Here is a 17,846-nt window from a genome sequence, read left to right on the forward strand (position 1 = left end):
TCCATGAAGATGCTCCGTCACACTCGGTGAATGTGACTATGAATAAACTCAACGTGAATTAAGATACAACCAGCATCCGCACATTCCTTTTTCCCAATGATTGATTTTTTTTTATACTGCTAAACAAACTCTCTGGATGTAACTAAGAAATGAAAGGCTTAATGATAATAATCACTTTTTACGATACAGTCTTCATTTTACCATTTACATTCTTCTTATACATCTGTCTTCCCACAAGTAAATGCTTTGCATCAGTTTTGTGTACTCTATGGGTTTGACCGATATTACTGCACGCCCTATGCTTAATGTTTCATGAATAAAATGGCGGTACTGCAGTAAAGACTGACAAGCTGGCTGGGAAATTGGAGTAATAGCAGGTTAGGCATATCCAAGGGCACATTGTTGACATTAATGACTGGTGCCCAAAAGATTTCTTTCTATGGAGATGAAAATTCTAATTTTCTAGATCATTTTGGTGGCCACAATCTTACTGGTGTTCATGATAATAACAGCACGTAAAGTCAGCAAGTTCCCTGCATTACTCTGTATTTACCTTCCTCCTCCGCCTGCTCCTCATTCACAGTCATGGTCAGTGTTTCACCCCAGACCGGGCTGGTAGTTGGAGCTTGTGCAGCATGGGAGATGCTTTGTGCTCCGGATTCTCTCTTCTCATCCATACTGCTCATTCTGCAAACAAGGCATGTAACCAGTCACAATAAGAAAGAAGCCCAGCCATGTACTGCTTGTGATAGACAGATAGAATACTGTAGATAGATAGATGGATACATAGATAGATAGAATACTGTAGATAGATAGATGGATACATAGATAGATAGAATACTGTAGATAGATAGAGATAGATATGGGATAGAAAGATGGAATCGATAGATTTATATATATAGAATGATAGATATAGAATGATAGATAGATAGATAGATAGATAGATAGATAGATAGATAGATAGATAGATAGATATGGGATAGATCATTTGTTTTATTTATAAACATGTTGATTGTATCAATACTGTTAGTCACCAGGCAATGACTGACAAATGGATGGGGGAGGTACTGGATGGGGGTTGTAGTCATGTGATCTGTCAGCTTTGGACCAAGGTGATGAAATATTAATGCCAACTGAACCCCCTGAGAAGACAAGGAGGGGCAGCAATATCCCATTAGCAGTTCAACACAAAACAATTTTCAGACTGGATTAGCTGCTCTTAAAGCAAAAGTGTTTCTAGGCCTGAGGCCCCAGATCATTACTGGGCTTGAGAGAATAGAATAACAAGTCTGGCGGGTTTGGTTAAAATATAGAAGGGGAGTTAAAAAAAATGTGTGAAGAGTAGCGGAGAGCCCGGAGAGCAGTAAAATCTGAGCCAGACGTAGATCACCTAGTGTTAATACCAATTGCAGCTCATATATAGATCTGTTGTGTATTCTCTCATGATAAGGGATATTTTCAGAAAGCCTGATATCATGCATATGGACAAGCAGTGTTCATCACGATCGCAGAATGTGACATAATAATGAAGTCCCATGGCTAGATCTATTCTATAAATCACACATAGAAAGGAAGGAATGGGGCAGTATTATACAGACTATGGGAAAGAAAATCAACAATTCACTTATACACCCAAATATATATTTAAAGCCTAAAAAGTAACACACTGAATGAGACAATGTGTTTAATAATGGATCAGACTTATTTTACAAATGAATAAATACAAATAAATACAATTGAATTGTAGCTTGCTATAAAGGATGGCATTCCTTCATTCCTTCTAGACGTGTATCTACTGCAGATAAGTCCGAGACTATAGACTGCAGTAATATACAGTGTCCAGCTGCATCTGGATTCTTTGTGTAAGTGGCATGCGCTCAATATACTGTATAAACTGACTTTGCAGATCAGCTACAGTATTACAGAGCAAGAGGAAACTGAAAAACTGAAAATGAGGCACTTTTGGGGGCAATTCTTTTTACATACATGCATGTATTTTTGATAAAAAATTATTTTTGTAGTTAGGTTTCATTAAAAATGTTGCAGTTTATCTTTTATAGCCTCTGTGCTTCACTGTCTGCTGCAGGCTGCAGAATGACTAAACTGAGAATCCATCAGTGAGCTCTATTTAGTGGGAGACTTTATAATTCCTATCTTCTTTCTTCAGAACTTCTTCAAGCTGACTTATGACCTGAGGGGAACTCTTATAAATGAAGATAAATAAAGTACCCCCTCCCCAAACACTCCAGATCCAATGGTTCGGCCAGTCGTTCAGCTGGCAGCTATCTTGCCCGTCTATCCCATACACGGGAGCGCTTTTGTGATTTCTGAGAGAGAGCTGCTGCCAGACATTTTTGTCGGCAGCTTATATCTTAAACAAAAGGATTGTCAGTCCAAAATTGGACATGCTGGATCTTTATCTCCCCCAACATCATCTGTCGGCAGAAACTCATTCATATTAGGCTGTCGTCCGAATCTAGTGTGTGTGGGGAACTTAAGTTATATTCTCATTAGAACAAGTTCACTGACAGATTTTCAACAAACTCATACAGTAGCCATCAATAAACAGTGCAATTTTTTAATCAAACCCAAATGCAAAAGTGGTTTTTGGTACAAACGTCTTTAAGTAAAGAAAAAAGGTCCAAATGTCTGCAAATCCTGAAAGAACCAATGATATTGAAAAAGCTTGTACAAAAATATTGGAACAAATTTATTATTGAGATTTTTTTTACAGAAAAACAAGAGTAAAAGTGACCTAAAACATTTCCAAGATGTCTTGCTCCATATTTATCAAACTCAGCTGAGAGTTTTTTCCACAAGTATGCAAAAACATGAAAGTTTCAAAACTTTTGTGATTTAGGAGTAAAAGGAGATGGACGTTTCAGGTTAACTGTGCAGCTGCTGGAAAAGTAGTCTTTCCAAGCTGTGGTAATACTTCCTAGTAGCTTTACTATAAGTTTCAAGTTCATAGTGAACTATCTTTAAAAAAATAGACTACATAGGTAATTACTCTGTCAAAGATATGTAGTCTATTTCTTTAAAAAGAGTTCAGTACGAACTTGAAACTTGTAGTAAGGCTACTATTAAATACTACCACTTTTCCAACAGCAGCGCGGTCAACCAGAAACGTCCATCTCCTTTTACTCCTCAATGTATTTGCAGATGAAGATTTCCTTCTATCCACAGGCGTGACTGCAGCAGCTGTATACTCTATGGCAGGGATGTCAAACTCACAGAGGGCTAAAATGAAATAGTTGGACAAAGTCGCGGGCCAACCAGTATATCTAATAATAGGCCCCCCATAGTCCTCCATACAGAATAATGGCCCCACATAGTCCTCCATACAGAATAATGGGCCCCACATAGTCCTCCATACAGAATAATGGGCCCCACATAGTCCTCCATACAGAATAATTGGCCTCACATAGTCCTCCATATAGAATAATGGCCCCACATAGTCCTCCATACAGAATAATGGGCCTCACATAGTCCTCCATATAGAATAATGGCCCCACATAGTCCTCCATACAGAATAATGGGCGCAACATAATCCTCCATACAAAATAATGGGCCCCCATAGGCCTCCATACAAAATAATGGGCCCCCCATAGGCCTCCATACACAATAATAGGCCCACATAGTCCTCCATACAGTATAATAGTCCCACATAGTCCTCCATAGAGTATAATGGGCACCACATAGTCCTCCATACAGAATAATGGCCCCCATATAGTCCTCCATACAGAATAATGGCCCCATATAGTCCTCCATACAGTATAATGGGCCCCACATAGTCATCCATACAGAATAATGGGCCCAACGTAATCCTTCATACAGAATAATGGGCCCCACATAGTCCTCTATAGAGAATAATGGCCCCACATAGTCCTCCATACAGAATAATGGGCCCAACATAATCCTCCATACAAAATAGTGGGCCCCCCATAGGCCTCCATACAGAATAATGGTCCCACATAGTCCTCCATACAGAATAATGGGCCCAACATAATCCTTCATACAAAATAGTGGGCCCCCCATAGGCCTCCATACAGAATAATGGTCCGACATAGTCCTCCATACAGTATAATGGGCGCCACATAGTCCTTCATACAGAATAATGGCCCTCCATAGTCCTCCATACAGTATAATGGGCCCCACATAGTCCTCCATACAGAATAATGGCCCCACATAGTCCTCCATACAAAATAGTGGGCCCCCCATAGGCCTCCATACAGAATAATAGTCCCAAATAGTCCTCCATACAGTATAATGGTCCCACATAGTGCTCCATACAGTATAATAGGCACCACAAAGTCCTCCACACAGAATAATGGCCCCACATAGTCCTCCACACAGTATAATGGCTCCACATAGTCCTCCATACAGAATAATGGGCCCAACATAATTATTCATACAGAATAAGGGCCCCCCCATAGTCCTCCATACAGAGTAATGGGCTCCACATTGTCCTCCATAGAGAATAATGGGCCCCAAATAGTCCTCCATAGAGAATAATGGGCCCCACATAGTCCTCCATACAGAATAATGGCCCCACATAGTCCTCCATTGAGAATAATGGGCCCCACATAGTCCTCCATTGAGAATAATGGGCCCCACATAGTCCGCCATACAGAATAATGGCCCCACATAGTCCGCCATACAGAATAATGGCCCCACATCGGAGCGGTGGTTCTGGTGTTGCAGGCCAAATAAAACCAGATTTGGGCCACGGACCTGAGCTTGCCATGTATGCTCTATGGGCATATAATGTGGTTGTGACATGCACAACCTGGTCAGGTGAGCTCCCCCTCACCTCCCACTAACTTCCTCTACCCTATACTGTATCACCCTATGTGCCTATGTGCACTTGTCTCTCTTTTTTCTCTTGTAAAATGTTTGTGATGACATTCCATCCCATATGACCGCTATGGAGCCTGTGCTGGCCATATATGACAAAATGCTACCAAATGGAGGCCTGGACTTCCTTCCCTGCAAATACCTGTGTATTTTCTGTTTAAAGGGACTCTGTCATCAGGATTTCACAGCTCAAACTATTTATATATGCACGTAGCATAGCTCTTTCAAAGACAAGTTCAGCAATACGTTTATATGGCCAGTCCATTGCTCCGTTACTGAGAAATCTGCATTTGAACTAATATGAGGCTTAAGTACTTTTGACACATGAAAGTTCTTCCAAAACCTCTGTCACTCCAGCTCTATTACTCGCCCAATTCTGCCTTCTCATGATTAACTGACAGCCTCAAAGGAGTTGTCAGTCAAGCAGGAGGAGGAACAGACTGTCTAGGTAAAGGCATTGCTGGACTTGACTTTGGAAGAGCTACATGCACATATAAACCATTTGGGGATGAAATCCTGCTGACAGATTCTCCTTAATGTGCTCACAGAAAATCCCAGATAATATCAAAAACACAACATGATGCCAATTTATGCAGCAATCTGAGCATTTACAAACCACAGGGCTAGTGAACAATATAGAGTCCTCCCTGTTGTCTGCACTACAGCCTTGCTTTTCAGCCAACTCAATAGACATGATAAAGCCTTACACCCAACTAACTTGGCACATCTTGTATTTTTAGAGAGAGTCTTGAGTTATGGAACTAAAAAGCACAATGATCTGATTCGGCAAAATTAGTAGCAACATTAATTCAAATACTGTCTAATTTATCTACAAGGCTATGTTCACACATCATGGTTTTTTCAGCGTTTTTTGCTGCAGATTTTTATGCAAATTTTCAGCTGCCTTTTGCAGTACCAGCAAAGTCTATGAGATTCCAGAATTCTTAGTTCACACATCATGTTTTTTTTTGTTCAGGATTTTGTGTCTTTCATGGTTTTTCAAAAATATAACATGTCACTTCTTTCAGCATATTTTCAGCGTTTTTTCTGCGTTTTTTTCACCCATAGGAAGTAATGGGTGGTGAAGAAAACGCATCAAAAACGCATCAAAATTTGTATCAGCGTTTTTCCAGCATATTTGATGCCAAAATAGAATAGCATCACAGAACTTTATGTACATGCATAAAAAGAGACAGGACAGTGAAAACAAAATACTTAAAAAAAGCATCAAAACGCATCAAAAAAGCACCAAAACTGCCTGAAAAATCCTGAACAAAATGCCCTTTAGGCTATGTGCCCACAATGCAGAAATTCTCAGGATTTTTCCTGAGCGTTTCTGCATCTCCCTGGCAGAAAAAACGCATGCGGAGTGTACAGTCATGGCCAAAAGTTTTGAGAATGACACCAAAATTATATTTTCACATGATCTGCTGGCCTCTGGTTTTTATTAGTGTTTGTCTGATGTTTATATCACATACAGAAATATAATTGCAATCATATTATGAGTACCAATAGGTTATATTGACAGTTAGAATGAGTTAATGCAGCAAGTCAATATTTGCAGTGTTGCCCCTTCTTCTTCAAGACCTCTGTAATTCTCCCTGGCATGCTCTCAATCAACTTTTGGACCAAATCCTGACTGATAGCAGTCCATTCTTGCATAATCAATGCTTGCATTTTGCCAGAATTTGTTGGTTTTTGTTTGTCCACCCGTCTCTTGATGATTGACCACAAGTTCTCAATGGGATTAAGATCTGGGGAGTTTCCAGGCCATAGACCCAAAATCTCTATGTTTTGTTCCATGAGCCATTTAGTTATCACCTTTGCTTTATGGCAAGGTGCTCCATCATGCTGGAAAAGGCATTGTTGGGCGCCAAACTGCTCTTGGACGGTTGGGAGAAGTTGCTCTTGGAGGACATTCTGGTACCATTCTTTATTCATGGCTGTGTTTTTAGGCAAGACTGTGAGTGAGCCGATTCCCTTGACTGAGAAGCAACCCCACACATGAATGGTTTCAGGATGCTTTACAGTTGGCATGAGACAAGACTGGTGGTAGCGCTCACCTCTTCTTCTCCAAATAAGCTGTTTTCCAGATGTCCCTAACAATCGAAAAGGGAATTCATCAGAGAAAATGACTTTGCCCCAGTCCTCAGCAGTCCACTCCCTGTACCTTTTACAGAATATCAGTCGGTCCCTGATGTTTTTTCTGGAGAGAAGTGGCTTCTTTGCTGCCCTCCTTGAAACCAGCCCTTGCTCAAAGAAGCACTCACACCAGCCTGCTGCCATTCCTGAGCAAGCTCGGCACTGCTGGTAGTCCGATCCCGCAGCTGAAACTGTTTTAAGATACGGTCCTGGCGCTTGCTGGTCTTTCTTGGGCGCCCTGGAGCCTTTTTGACAACAATGGAAGCTCTCTCCTTGAAGTTCTTGATGATGCGATAGATTGTTGACTGAGGTGCAATCTTTGTAGCTGCGATACTCTTCCCTGTTAGGCCATTTTTGTGCAGTGCAATGATGGTTGCACGTGTTTCTTTAGAGATAACCATGGTTAACTGAAGAGAAACAATGATACCAAGAACCAGCCTCCTTTGAAAGTGTCCAGTGATGTCATGCTTACTTAATCATGACTGATTGATCACCAGCCCTGTCCTCATCAACACCCACACCTGTGTTAATGGATCAATCACTAAAACGATGTTAGCTGCTCCTTTTAAGGCAGGACTGCAATGATGTTGAAATGTGTTTTGGGGGTTAAAGTTCGTTTTCTGGGCAAATATTGACTTTGCAAGTACAGTAATTCCTGTTAAGCTGATCACTCTTTGACATTCAGGAGTATATGCAAATTGCCATTACAAAAAATGAAGCAGTAAACTTTGGAAAAATTACTATTTGTCTCATTCTCAATACTTTTGGCCATGACTGTACATGCGTTTTTCCTGCCAGGGACAAGCGGAAGTGAAGTGTTCTTCACATGCATTACCGCATGCGGGTTGACAAGCGCTTTCCAATCGATTTTAGCATCACTTGGAAAGTGCTTGTCAACTTGGTCACACTATATAAATCCATTTTATACGGCATGGATTTATATAGTGTGACCAAAAGAATGTTAAAAAATAAAAAAATGAATCTATACTTACCTTCCGATGGCCCCTGGAGTCTTTATACGATCTGTCCTGGCTTGCCGGCAGCTCGCGGTACACTGCACTGAAGGACCTGCCGTCACATGACTATGACATCAGCGCAGGTCCTTCAGTCCACCGGGATCAGCCGGCAAGCGAAGACAAGGAGAGCGGGGGCTATCAGAAGGTAAATATAATATTTATTTTTTATTTTATTCTTTTTTTTACAGGTACTATTCTACCCGGGTCCGGAGGAGAGTCTCCTGTCCTACAGACCTGGGTACCATCCGCACATTGAAACGCTTGGATTCCGCATCTACAGAATCAGTGATGCGTAATCCAAGCGATTCAATGCAAGTCAATGGCGGCGAAAACGCAGCGCTTCCGCAAAATAATTGGTAGTGCTGCGTTTTTTTCCCCAATGATAACCCGCAGCGGAAATTTCCGCAGCATGTGCACAGCACATGCGAATTATCATTGGGGAACATTGTAGAAATTCTACCATGCGTTTTTTAAGCATTTCTGCCGCGTTTTTGCCGCTGCGGAAACGCTTAAAAAACGCATCGTGGGCACAGAGCCTGAAAATCAGGTTTTCCAGCAGAAAAACAAAAAAAACCATGGTGTGTGAACATAGCCTTAAAATTGCAGTTGAAAGGATTATCTTTTCAATTCATCCAATTTCCAGTCTTCTGAGATCTCCCAATAACACTCCCTATTTTTTGGAATGTTCTCAATTTTGAGCAGATAAAATGGAATAATGAAAAATTTAACAGAAAAATAAGAAACTGATAATCTGTTTTACAGCAGCATTCCACGAGTTTATTCATATGGTCATATGAATGGTCTGTGAGTCCATGAATGAAGCCTAGGTTCTCGGATCTCAATACTTACAGGCATATGAAGGGTATAGGCAAAGAGCCAGCTGTATTTAAAGGGATATGAGTAGCTGAATGGAGGGTGACAACTATTTTCTCAGTTCCAGGACGGGGTAAGTGGTTGCTTTCTCTATCAGCACCTTGCACAGGGTCGCCGTAAACTGGAGCCTTCTCTGTAACCTAAGAATGACAAACACTAATAACAGGTAAGAAAAATGGTACTGCTGAGCATTGAACTCAGTAACACATGCAGTGAAACCTGCACAGCAGAAGATGAAACATTTCACAGAGTGATTGAAAGTCGAGACACAGCCCTGACCTCCCGGGACAGCTTCCCAAAATCGGGATTGTCCCATTGGATCCGGGACAATTGGTAGCTCTGCTGTCTAAGCCACAATTATATTTTGATCTGTTGCTACATTTTGCTTTCTGTACATGTACCTACCTACCTAGAATTTCTTGTTACACGCTTTTTAGAAAATAATTAGACTTAAAAAGATTGTCAAAAGTTTATTATAGTGTTATACAAAATGTATGGGAAACTGAAAAGTGGCAATTGCAATGTATGAGGTAATGGAATAGAAAAAGAAAAACATACGACTGCTAAGAATGCTGTTGCCGCTAGTAGTAGCAAAAGCACCACCATCACTGGCATCAGCCATCTGGACAGTAGTATTACAAAGTCCAGAGATCTCCTTTGCCTTGAGCAAGTGTACTGGTGGGGAGGACATGGAGGGCATTATGAAATATATGGCACATCTCTTGTCTCATTCACAGCAGGATGAAGTTACCTCTGACAGCAACACAGTCAGTTTGAGTCAGTGTTCTGTTAAGAACAGACTGCCTGTTAATAAGTAACTAAGAGGGATAATTTTTGGACTATTTTTTAATTAAAAAAACATGAAAGGTCTGTGAGTGCACTGTGTTATTAAATGGACTCTTGTTTAATACCGGTCACCATAAATTTCTGTAGTGAGGTCACTTTGATATTATTAAGTCTACGTTTGTGTTAAAGAGCTTTTAAGGGGTTGAATATAGTCTGAAGAAACCTCATAGCATTTAAACCGTCTTTTCAGGACAATTAAGGCTTTGCAGTCTTTGCAAATCATGGTGAATATATCCATTGCTAATAGAATTTTTTTTTTAAATTCGATGCACCTGGAGAATTAGAAATTCAAAAGATTTCATCATTTCTAGTTGCTATGTAATGAGATTAAACATCTAACAGTAAAACCTACCTGAAGCATCTGTTTGTTACACCTGACTACACACCATTAAGGGATTTAATTATGTAACAAATATTCCCTATATTTCTCCTTCCTTATTGCTTGTGTTCTTTCATTATATTTTTATTAATTCCACTTGAAGTTTAATGTTTGTACCAGCTAATCTTATGTCAATAATTATGTAACTACATAATCTATGCATCTTCCAACTGTACTAGCCTCTTGTCATCGGTGCATGGCACGGCTGATAATATGTCTATGCTTTGTTTTTTTTCAAATTAGAAACCTTTCTATAAGATTAATTTAAATTATAGAAGGGAACAACTATTTCACCTTGCCACTTTCATGAAACACAATGTCTATACCAGAACCAGCAACACACTCAGTTTGAGGGTTCGCTCACACTTGCATATAAAAAAATCGGTCCCTTTCTCATTCAGGAGAGTGGGACGATTTTTTTCTCACTTGTCATCCGTATACAATCCGTCTTTTTACTCAACAGCTATTAATCTTTTACAGGACCATTTACAGTTTCCTATGGTACAGCATTGTAATGTATCCGTAAAAATCAGATGCTGTACTGTGGCTCCTTATGACATCCGATTTTTTTCTCATACCCACTAGATTTCGGAGTGAAATCGCAGCATGTTGTGATTTTTTTCTCATGCCAAATACAGCTGAGAAAGAATATGACTCGCCCCCTGGGCCGTGGGGCACTCGGAACCGGGCAATAGGGAGACGATGGGTGTAGTAGTGGCGACCCGGTCCCGTGGCTCATGGTGGTCAGACCAGTGGCAGTCTTTTAGATGTTTTAAGAGATGTCTGACTACGCCACCCATGGATTGCGGTTATTAGGAACCGCCGCTGCAGGGCAGACCGCTGGGGCCGATGATGTATGCAGCTGGGATGATGTGACTCCCCACGGGAAGAGTGCGGCCCCAGGGCAGTGTAGTGGATAGTGGGAGTGATGGTGGTGAGAGTCCCAGTACCGGTAGTGCCGGAGGAGCGAAAAAGCACACAGACAACGTACTGCAGTCCAGGGTCTTTACTCACGGTTAATATCCAAGTCACTTCAGCTGGCAATGACTGCCCGAGCCATGCTGCGTCCACCAGGTGAGGGGCTCGGTCAACTCCCAGGCAGCTCAGGAGTATGGCTCAGGACCCCCTTCAATCCTTCCTCTGGCCTGCCTCACCAGTGACCCACTTTTGTCCAGCTACCGCGGACTTGTGCGGTTAAACGTGGGCCCCGTCCTCCGCTGTCCTATATGGTGCCTTCCTAGCAGGTTTGATGAGGTGTCGCACCAATAAATGATCACGACGTCCGGTCTTTGGCTGAGGGTAGTTTCTCCTCCACTAACTTGGGATCCGGCACCCTTAATCTGCCTGACCCTTCACCCTGTATTCTCGTGGGTTCTTAGGGTCCCTTCTGCCTTCTTGTTCCTGAGCGCTTCTGTTTCTGTCTCTCCTCCTTCTTTCCTGTTCCTTCTTCTCCTCCCTTCTCGTGGAGCTGGGCTGAGGTGACACCACAGCTCCCCTTCACCTCCTCGGCCTCTCACTAGGCCCTACTGGAGTAGAGCTCCTACAGAGCCTCTACTCCCTGTCTTCTCCTCCCTGGACAGAACGAACCTAGATCTAAGATGGTGCCCACCTTTTATACCTCCCTCTGACCATGAGCCCAGGTGACCAGCAACCAATGGGCTCCTTCCTACGCTCAGGAACCAACCCCTATCTGCCCCTACAGCACTGGGTGTTCCACCCCCCCTCCTCACTCCAGTCAGGGACATAGTCGGTCGTGCCTGCACTTCTGTCTAGTGGGAGCACCGTTGAGCTGTCCCTCGGAAATGGGGTGTGTGTGCTGTATGCAGCTAACTGAGCCCTGTTCCATACTCCATCCTTACCTGGGAGTGGAATACCACACCTCTGGTCTGAGGTGCAATACCCCTGTAGCAGCCGAGCCCTCGGGGCGCTACAAATACACAGATGTGCACTGCCTCACTGAATAACATTGGTTCGAGTGCAATCCGATTTATTATTGGATTGCACTCGTCTGATTTATATGCAAGTGTGCGCGAACCCTAAAGGGAACCTGTCATATCCAGATATGCTATTTACCTGTAGATATTGGGTTATTCTTAAAATCATGCCTGCCTGCTTACTGGAGTACTGGCTACAGGGAAATAATGAACTTATACCCTCCTTGTAGCCACTCAGTTTCAGTCATAGGGGCGGTGCAGGGAGAGGTGACAATTAAAGTATTTAAGGGGTCTTGACTTAATGATGTCAGAGCCGGAAGAAGCATAGGTTACGCAAAACAGCTGTTTTTCCTATCTTCATGTAACAACCTCAATAAAGTGCTGTGTGTGCCGCTCCTTTTTTTGGACATTTTGGACCTTGATAACCTAGACCTTTTTTGAGACTTTACTTGGGGGCTGACTACCATCATATCTGGCTGATCGCTACAGCACTTCATAGAATGGTAGAGTTGGAAGGGACCTCCTGGGTCATCTGGTCCAACCCCCTGCTCAAAGCAGGATTCACTAAATCATCTCAATAGAATCATAGAATGGTAGAGTAATGACTTTGCCATACCATGCTTCCCAATTTATTTATTCTACATATGAAGTAGCAGTGCCAGCATTTGTTCTCTTTTTTTTTATGTATATTCATTTTACATGTATGTAATACAAACTTAAAAACAATAAAAAGATATTTAAAAGAAAAACTTTTCAATTGAGTTTTTACTATGGTTTGAAAATATTTAAACATTTGTATGTGAACACTTTTCCTCCTTTCATTCTCAGAAAGAAGCTTGGATAAAATCATACTTACATGAGTTTTCATGACAGTTGCTGGTGTTTTAGGAGGTGGTGGGAGACGTAAGGGAGCGTCGTGAGGTAAGCTCTGAGATACAGGTGGCAACATTTTACTGGGTGATGTTTTACTATATTCGAGATCATCCTACAAGAGAATATAATTCACCTTCATGAGATGTTGGTTAAGCGCACATTCAGCTGACATTTATTCCTCCTGACCCCCATATATATGTATGTATGTGCTTTAATGGGGAGAAGGGAGTAACCCACTGATTATGGGACTTATGTTCCCTGAGAATTAAAATTCAAAATGACAGATCTTTCCTTGAAGAAAGCCACCTGGTCCTGCCGACTGTGCGTATGTCGACATTGCTGCAATATGTGTAGCCACACCTGGAAATCTGAAGAATCAAATCGCAAGAAAAGGACTGAACAGCTTTCAAGTGCATCTACTAATCCAATCTTCATTAGCATAAAAGAAAAATAACAAAAAACTGAAAATGAAGGCATAGTTCTCAAGATTGAGAATATGGTGAGTTTTTGATGTTGCAGATTTTCTGCAGCATTTCTGCACCTATTAGCTAAATTAGGTTACTTGAGTTTGTACATTGCGTTTCTGAGCAATTTTTTAAATGCGTTTTTAACGTGCTTTTTTCAGTTGCAGCTTTCGTCTCCTTTTGGTATGTTATGTTTTACAGCTCACAGAAAAGGACAAAAAAATAAAAAAAGCATCACAGAGAAGAAACCAGCCTTACCAACACCAGGTTAGATTACCAATGCACTAGCAGAATGCAGCAGACCCCCATGATAAAGGTGGGGGCAGCACAGGGGCAAAATACTGATGCAAACAGCCGCTAACAAACCTACCAATTCATGGAGGGGGTAGCTGTGTAGTATTAAAAATACATACAGATGAGGCTTGCAAAGGACGCCAGTCACACACATACGTGTGATGCACAGTGTCTGACCTATTGATGACGCCCATACTATTAGATCAGGCAGGCTGCCCAGCATTATATAAGTGCACCCCACAAGACAGGTGCCCCAATTCACCCAATCAACACTAAAAATGGCTCACAGCAGACCCCCATGATAAAGGAGGGGGCAGCACAGGGGTCTGCTAGTGCATTGGTAATCTGACCTGGTATGTTAAGGCTTTTTCTTTTCAGTGATGTTTTTTTTTAATTTTTTATCCTTTTCTGTGAGCTGTTTTTACTTTCAGTGTTAGGACTCACAAGTATGAGGACCCTTGACGTGGGTTGTGAGCTTGCATATTCTGGCCAAAATATCGACCAATACATCATGTAATGTATTAACCTTATACATTATTTTTCATCTTTTTATTGCACATTTTTCCACATTTCAGAAAGCAGCTAGGCTTTTTATTGTTGGTCTTCTGGGATACAATAATATAGTGCTGGGCAGCCCACCTGATCTAATAGTTTGGGTGTCATTGATAGGCTGTAAGCCAGACACTGTGCATCACACGTATCTGTGTAACTGGCATCCTATGCAAGACTCACCTGTGTGCATTTTTAATACTACACAGCCACCGCCTCCATAAATTTGTAGGTTTGTGAGTGGCTGTTTGCATCAATATTTTGCACCTGTGCTGCCCCCACCTCTATCATGGGGGTCTGCTGTGCATTTGTAATCTGACCTGGTGTTGTTAAGGCTGGTTTCTTCTCTGCGATATCATGTTTTAAATAAAACAACTTTATTTTGGATACTTTCTGTTCTGTTACTTAGATTTCATAAAACTTTAATGAAAAAGTCATGAGCGCATTTTTGCTTTAAGTGCATTTCCACTGCATAAAAAAACTGAAAATGCATATGTGGTTTTTTACTTGCGGATTTTTCTCATCTTATTCAAGTGTATGGGGATAATCCAAAATTATAACCCTTATTTACCGCAACAGAAATTGACATTTTGGAGATATAAAAAATGCTCAGCAGGTCAGTTTCCACAGAAAAAAAGCACAGTGGGTATGATATTTCTATAAATCCCATACATTTTGCTGGAACTGTAAGGTGCTGCAGTTTTTGCACAGCGAAAATAAAAATAAACATTGTCAAAAACACACCAAATATTCTGAGGAAATATAACCTAAAAATGTATTCTGTGAAGATTACACAACCAGATGCTTTAAAAGTGATCTATCTATTGATTTAAATAAAACATATTACTAATGTGCAAACATGATACCTTAAAGAAGCACTTCCATCAAAGTTTTTATCATCTTAATATATTGCAGTCATCATATTATATAGCACTGTGTACTTACAATTGCTCATTTTGCCTTTCTACCCAGCTAATGCTTCTCTACTCTCTGCTCTGTGTAGAAACAGGATGTCTCTTGTCCCTGCATTTATAATTTCCCCCTTCAACCTCTGACCCAGCTGCTCCACTCCACTCCCCTGCCAGGGACTTTTGCAGTGACTTATGACTCATACAGGGAAAATTTACCTCCTGTTTCTCCATAGAGCTTAGAAGGATTCAGCTATTCAGTTTGTAATCCTGTGATGTCATAGACCTAGTGGAAAGGAGAAGAATTAGCTGGGTAGATGGGCAAAATGAGCAATTGTAGGTACACAGTGCCGTATAATATGATGATTGCAATATATTAAAAGGATAAAAATGTTGATGGGAGTGTTACTTTAAGGAAATAAATTAAGGATTTTAACCTTTATGGCCCAAAAGCGCAGTTTTATCAGAATATATGGAGTTCCATGGATATATTTATACACTTTGCATTTAGTGCAGTATACCAATCTCTACAATGAACAGAAGATGAGCAATTAAGATAGGAATCACCGTTGGGGAACCAGATGTCACTAAACATGTCATGACAGATTATCAAGTTCCTTAGTGCTCATTCAGTATTTTCAACATATGAGAAAAATGGACTGATTATTTTAATCAGACTTTGATCAGTGTTTAATCCAAATGTGGTTTTGATCAGTGTTGCATCAGTGTTTGATCAGAGTGTGATCAGAGTGTCATAAGTTTTTATCGTACGTGGAGAAAAAAAGTTTCTCCACCTTTTCCTATGAAACAGTCCGTGAAAAGTCAGGAGCTTGAAAAAATCATTCATTATGATCTGATGATCATTTCCATCATAATGATCCTCACATATGACCTATAAAAGTCATAATAAATCAAAGAATTGCTTCTAATATTGCCATCGTTTTCAGTCCTTACCTGATCTTGAAATGAATCAAACTCTGGTGAGGACGTCCTTTCTGCTGTATCTACTTCTTCTTCATTATCACCTTCATCATCTGAAGACTGATGGTTTGATAAACCTTGGTTTTCAGAAGCATCATGATGTGTTTTTGGTGTAGATGTACGAACATTACGAGGATCAGATTTGATGGCTTCTGAATGTAGGAAATGAGATGTTCGCCCTGTATTAGGAGTACTTTGCCTATAGGTGTCAAGTCTGGGAGTAGTAGGCTGAGAGTTGCCTGTCTTCAGACTGGGTGGTATAGGAGTGATTGGTTTGGGAACATCTTCAACTTTAGGGGGTTTATATTCTCGAAAACAGACATTGTATGCAAGACGTCCACAGTGCATTGCCATATGATCCCCTCCAACCCTTAAAAGTGCGAGCACGCCTTGATAATTGTAAAGTGTCTCGAATGGAGCAGCTCGGAGATTAATGCGAGGTTGGTTAGGGCGCGGGTAGATGGCAAAAAGTGCTTGTCCCACTTTTTTCCCCCCTTTAGGAGTTCCAGACCCAAACTTTAAAACATCAATACACAGTCGTACATCATGGTGTTTGTCATTTTTACATAGTCCTGTGAAGAAAAGGGAGAATAAGAATTAGCAAACGGTACAAAAGTAATAAGTAGGATTGGAAATCAGACTCCAATAATTGAGTTTTAGTTTTAGTTCATAAGATATGTGATGAATATTAAAATGAGCATTAACTTTATAGTATCTACTGAACATTTACAATACACTTGTACTGCACTCATGCATATGCTCCATGGTTGTACTACATAGAAAAAGTATTGTAATGTTATATCTTATTAAATGAACATAATGCTCCATCACCTCACATAATACTAGAGGGTAGAAAAGAGAGGACCTTTTACTCAGTTTATTGATAGAAATGTCAGGGCACACCTTTAATCAGATTGGGAATATGACAACTGATTTTTAGTATTACCTTTTGGCAAAATAAACAAGAAGGTGTTTTTGTCAAATGCCAGCGTATCTGTAAGATCTTCTTGTTCTGCAGTGTCAGTTTCGGCCTCACAACCTGGAATCATGTCTCCATTGTTGACCCTCACTGTGACTCCTTCCAGGGAATCATCCAACAGAGGATTTTCTACACGTAGCAGCATTTTGTACTTTCCTGGTTCATTAAACTGGGCATCCAAGAGAAGGAACTCTAAAGACAACACCTTGTCTTCTAACCGCAAGCGAGGTGGTCCAGGTGGAACCACCTGAGGTGCTGCTGGAGCTGGCATGATGAAGCTGGCAAACTCAATTTCTACTTCACATCCACATCATGTAGTCTCTCAAATTCTAGTGTGCTTTTCCAATGCTGGTGCTTGTCTTTGTAAGTTCTCTCATGCTTTCCCTCACTTGTATTCCTGCTCTTCCTTGTCTGTCCTCACAAGGTTTATATATCTGCAGGGAGTGGTGGTTACAGAAGGATCGCATTCACCTGGCTGCTGTTTGTTTGAGACAAACTAGGTAACCTGGTGACTTCAGGAGAGTGAATGGCTGTACTTAACCTGCCCCTTGCAGAAACATAATCACTTACTAACAATTAGGAACATTATACTTTATATGCAAAGTATCACAGTCGTGTGTTGCTACAAAGGTTTTTGTGAATGGATACATGCCACTGATATCCAGTGCTATTGCTCCTATTGGATGTGGTAGATGTTGGCCTAAATACTATGATAAACTATACTGAGACTAAAAAGCTAGACTAATATTCT

General features: G+C 41.0%; 1 protein-coding gene across 2 annotated transcripts in view; it reads right to left on the minus strand.

The window, feature by feature from the left end:
• The window catches only part of CCDC33 (coiled-coil domain containing 33), a 152,718-nt gene extending 135,125 nt beyond the window's left edge, over positions 1 to 17,593 (minus strand). Inside the window, exons 1-5 of one of the 2 annotated variants that reach the window (XM_073652768.1) lie at positions 17,063 to 17,593; positions 16,090 to 16,688; positions 12,904 to 13,032; positions 8,865 to 9,028; positions 554 to 687 (exon numbers count right to left, since the gene is read on the minus strand). In XM_073652768.1, coding sequence (XP_073508869.1) covers positions 554 to 687; positions 8,865 to 9,028; positions 12,904 to 13,032; positions 16,090 to 16,688; positions 17,063 to 17,366 — 1,330 coding nt within the window. In that variant the 5' untranslated portion in view covers positions 17,367 to 17,593. The remainder of the gene's footprint in view (positions 1 to 553; positions 688 to 8,864; positions 9,029 to 12,903; positions 13,033 to 16,089; positions 16,689 to 17,062) is intronic. The other variant, XM_073652769.1, reaches the window with a different exon arrangement.
• Between the last annotated feature and the right edge of the window lie 253 nt (positions 17,594 to 17,846).

Source organism: Phyllobates terribilis, unplaced genomic scaffold, assembly GCF_046119375.1.
Source record: "Phyllobates terribilis strain yellow unplaced genomic scaffold, ASM4611937v1 Scaffold_11__3_contigs__length_659146591, whole genome shotgun sequence".
Lineage (NCBI taxonomy): Eukaryota > Metazoa > Chordata > Amphibia > Anura > Dendrobatidae > Phyllobates > Phyllobates terribilis.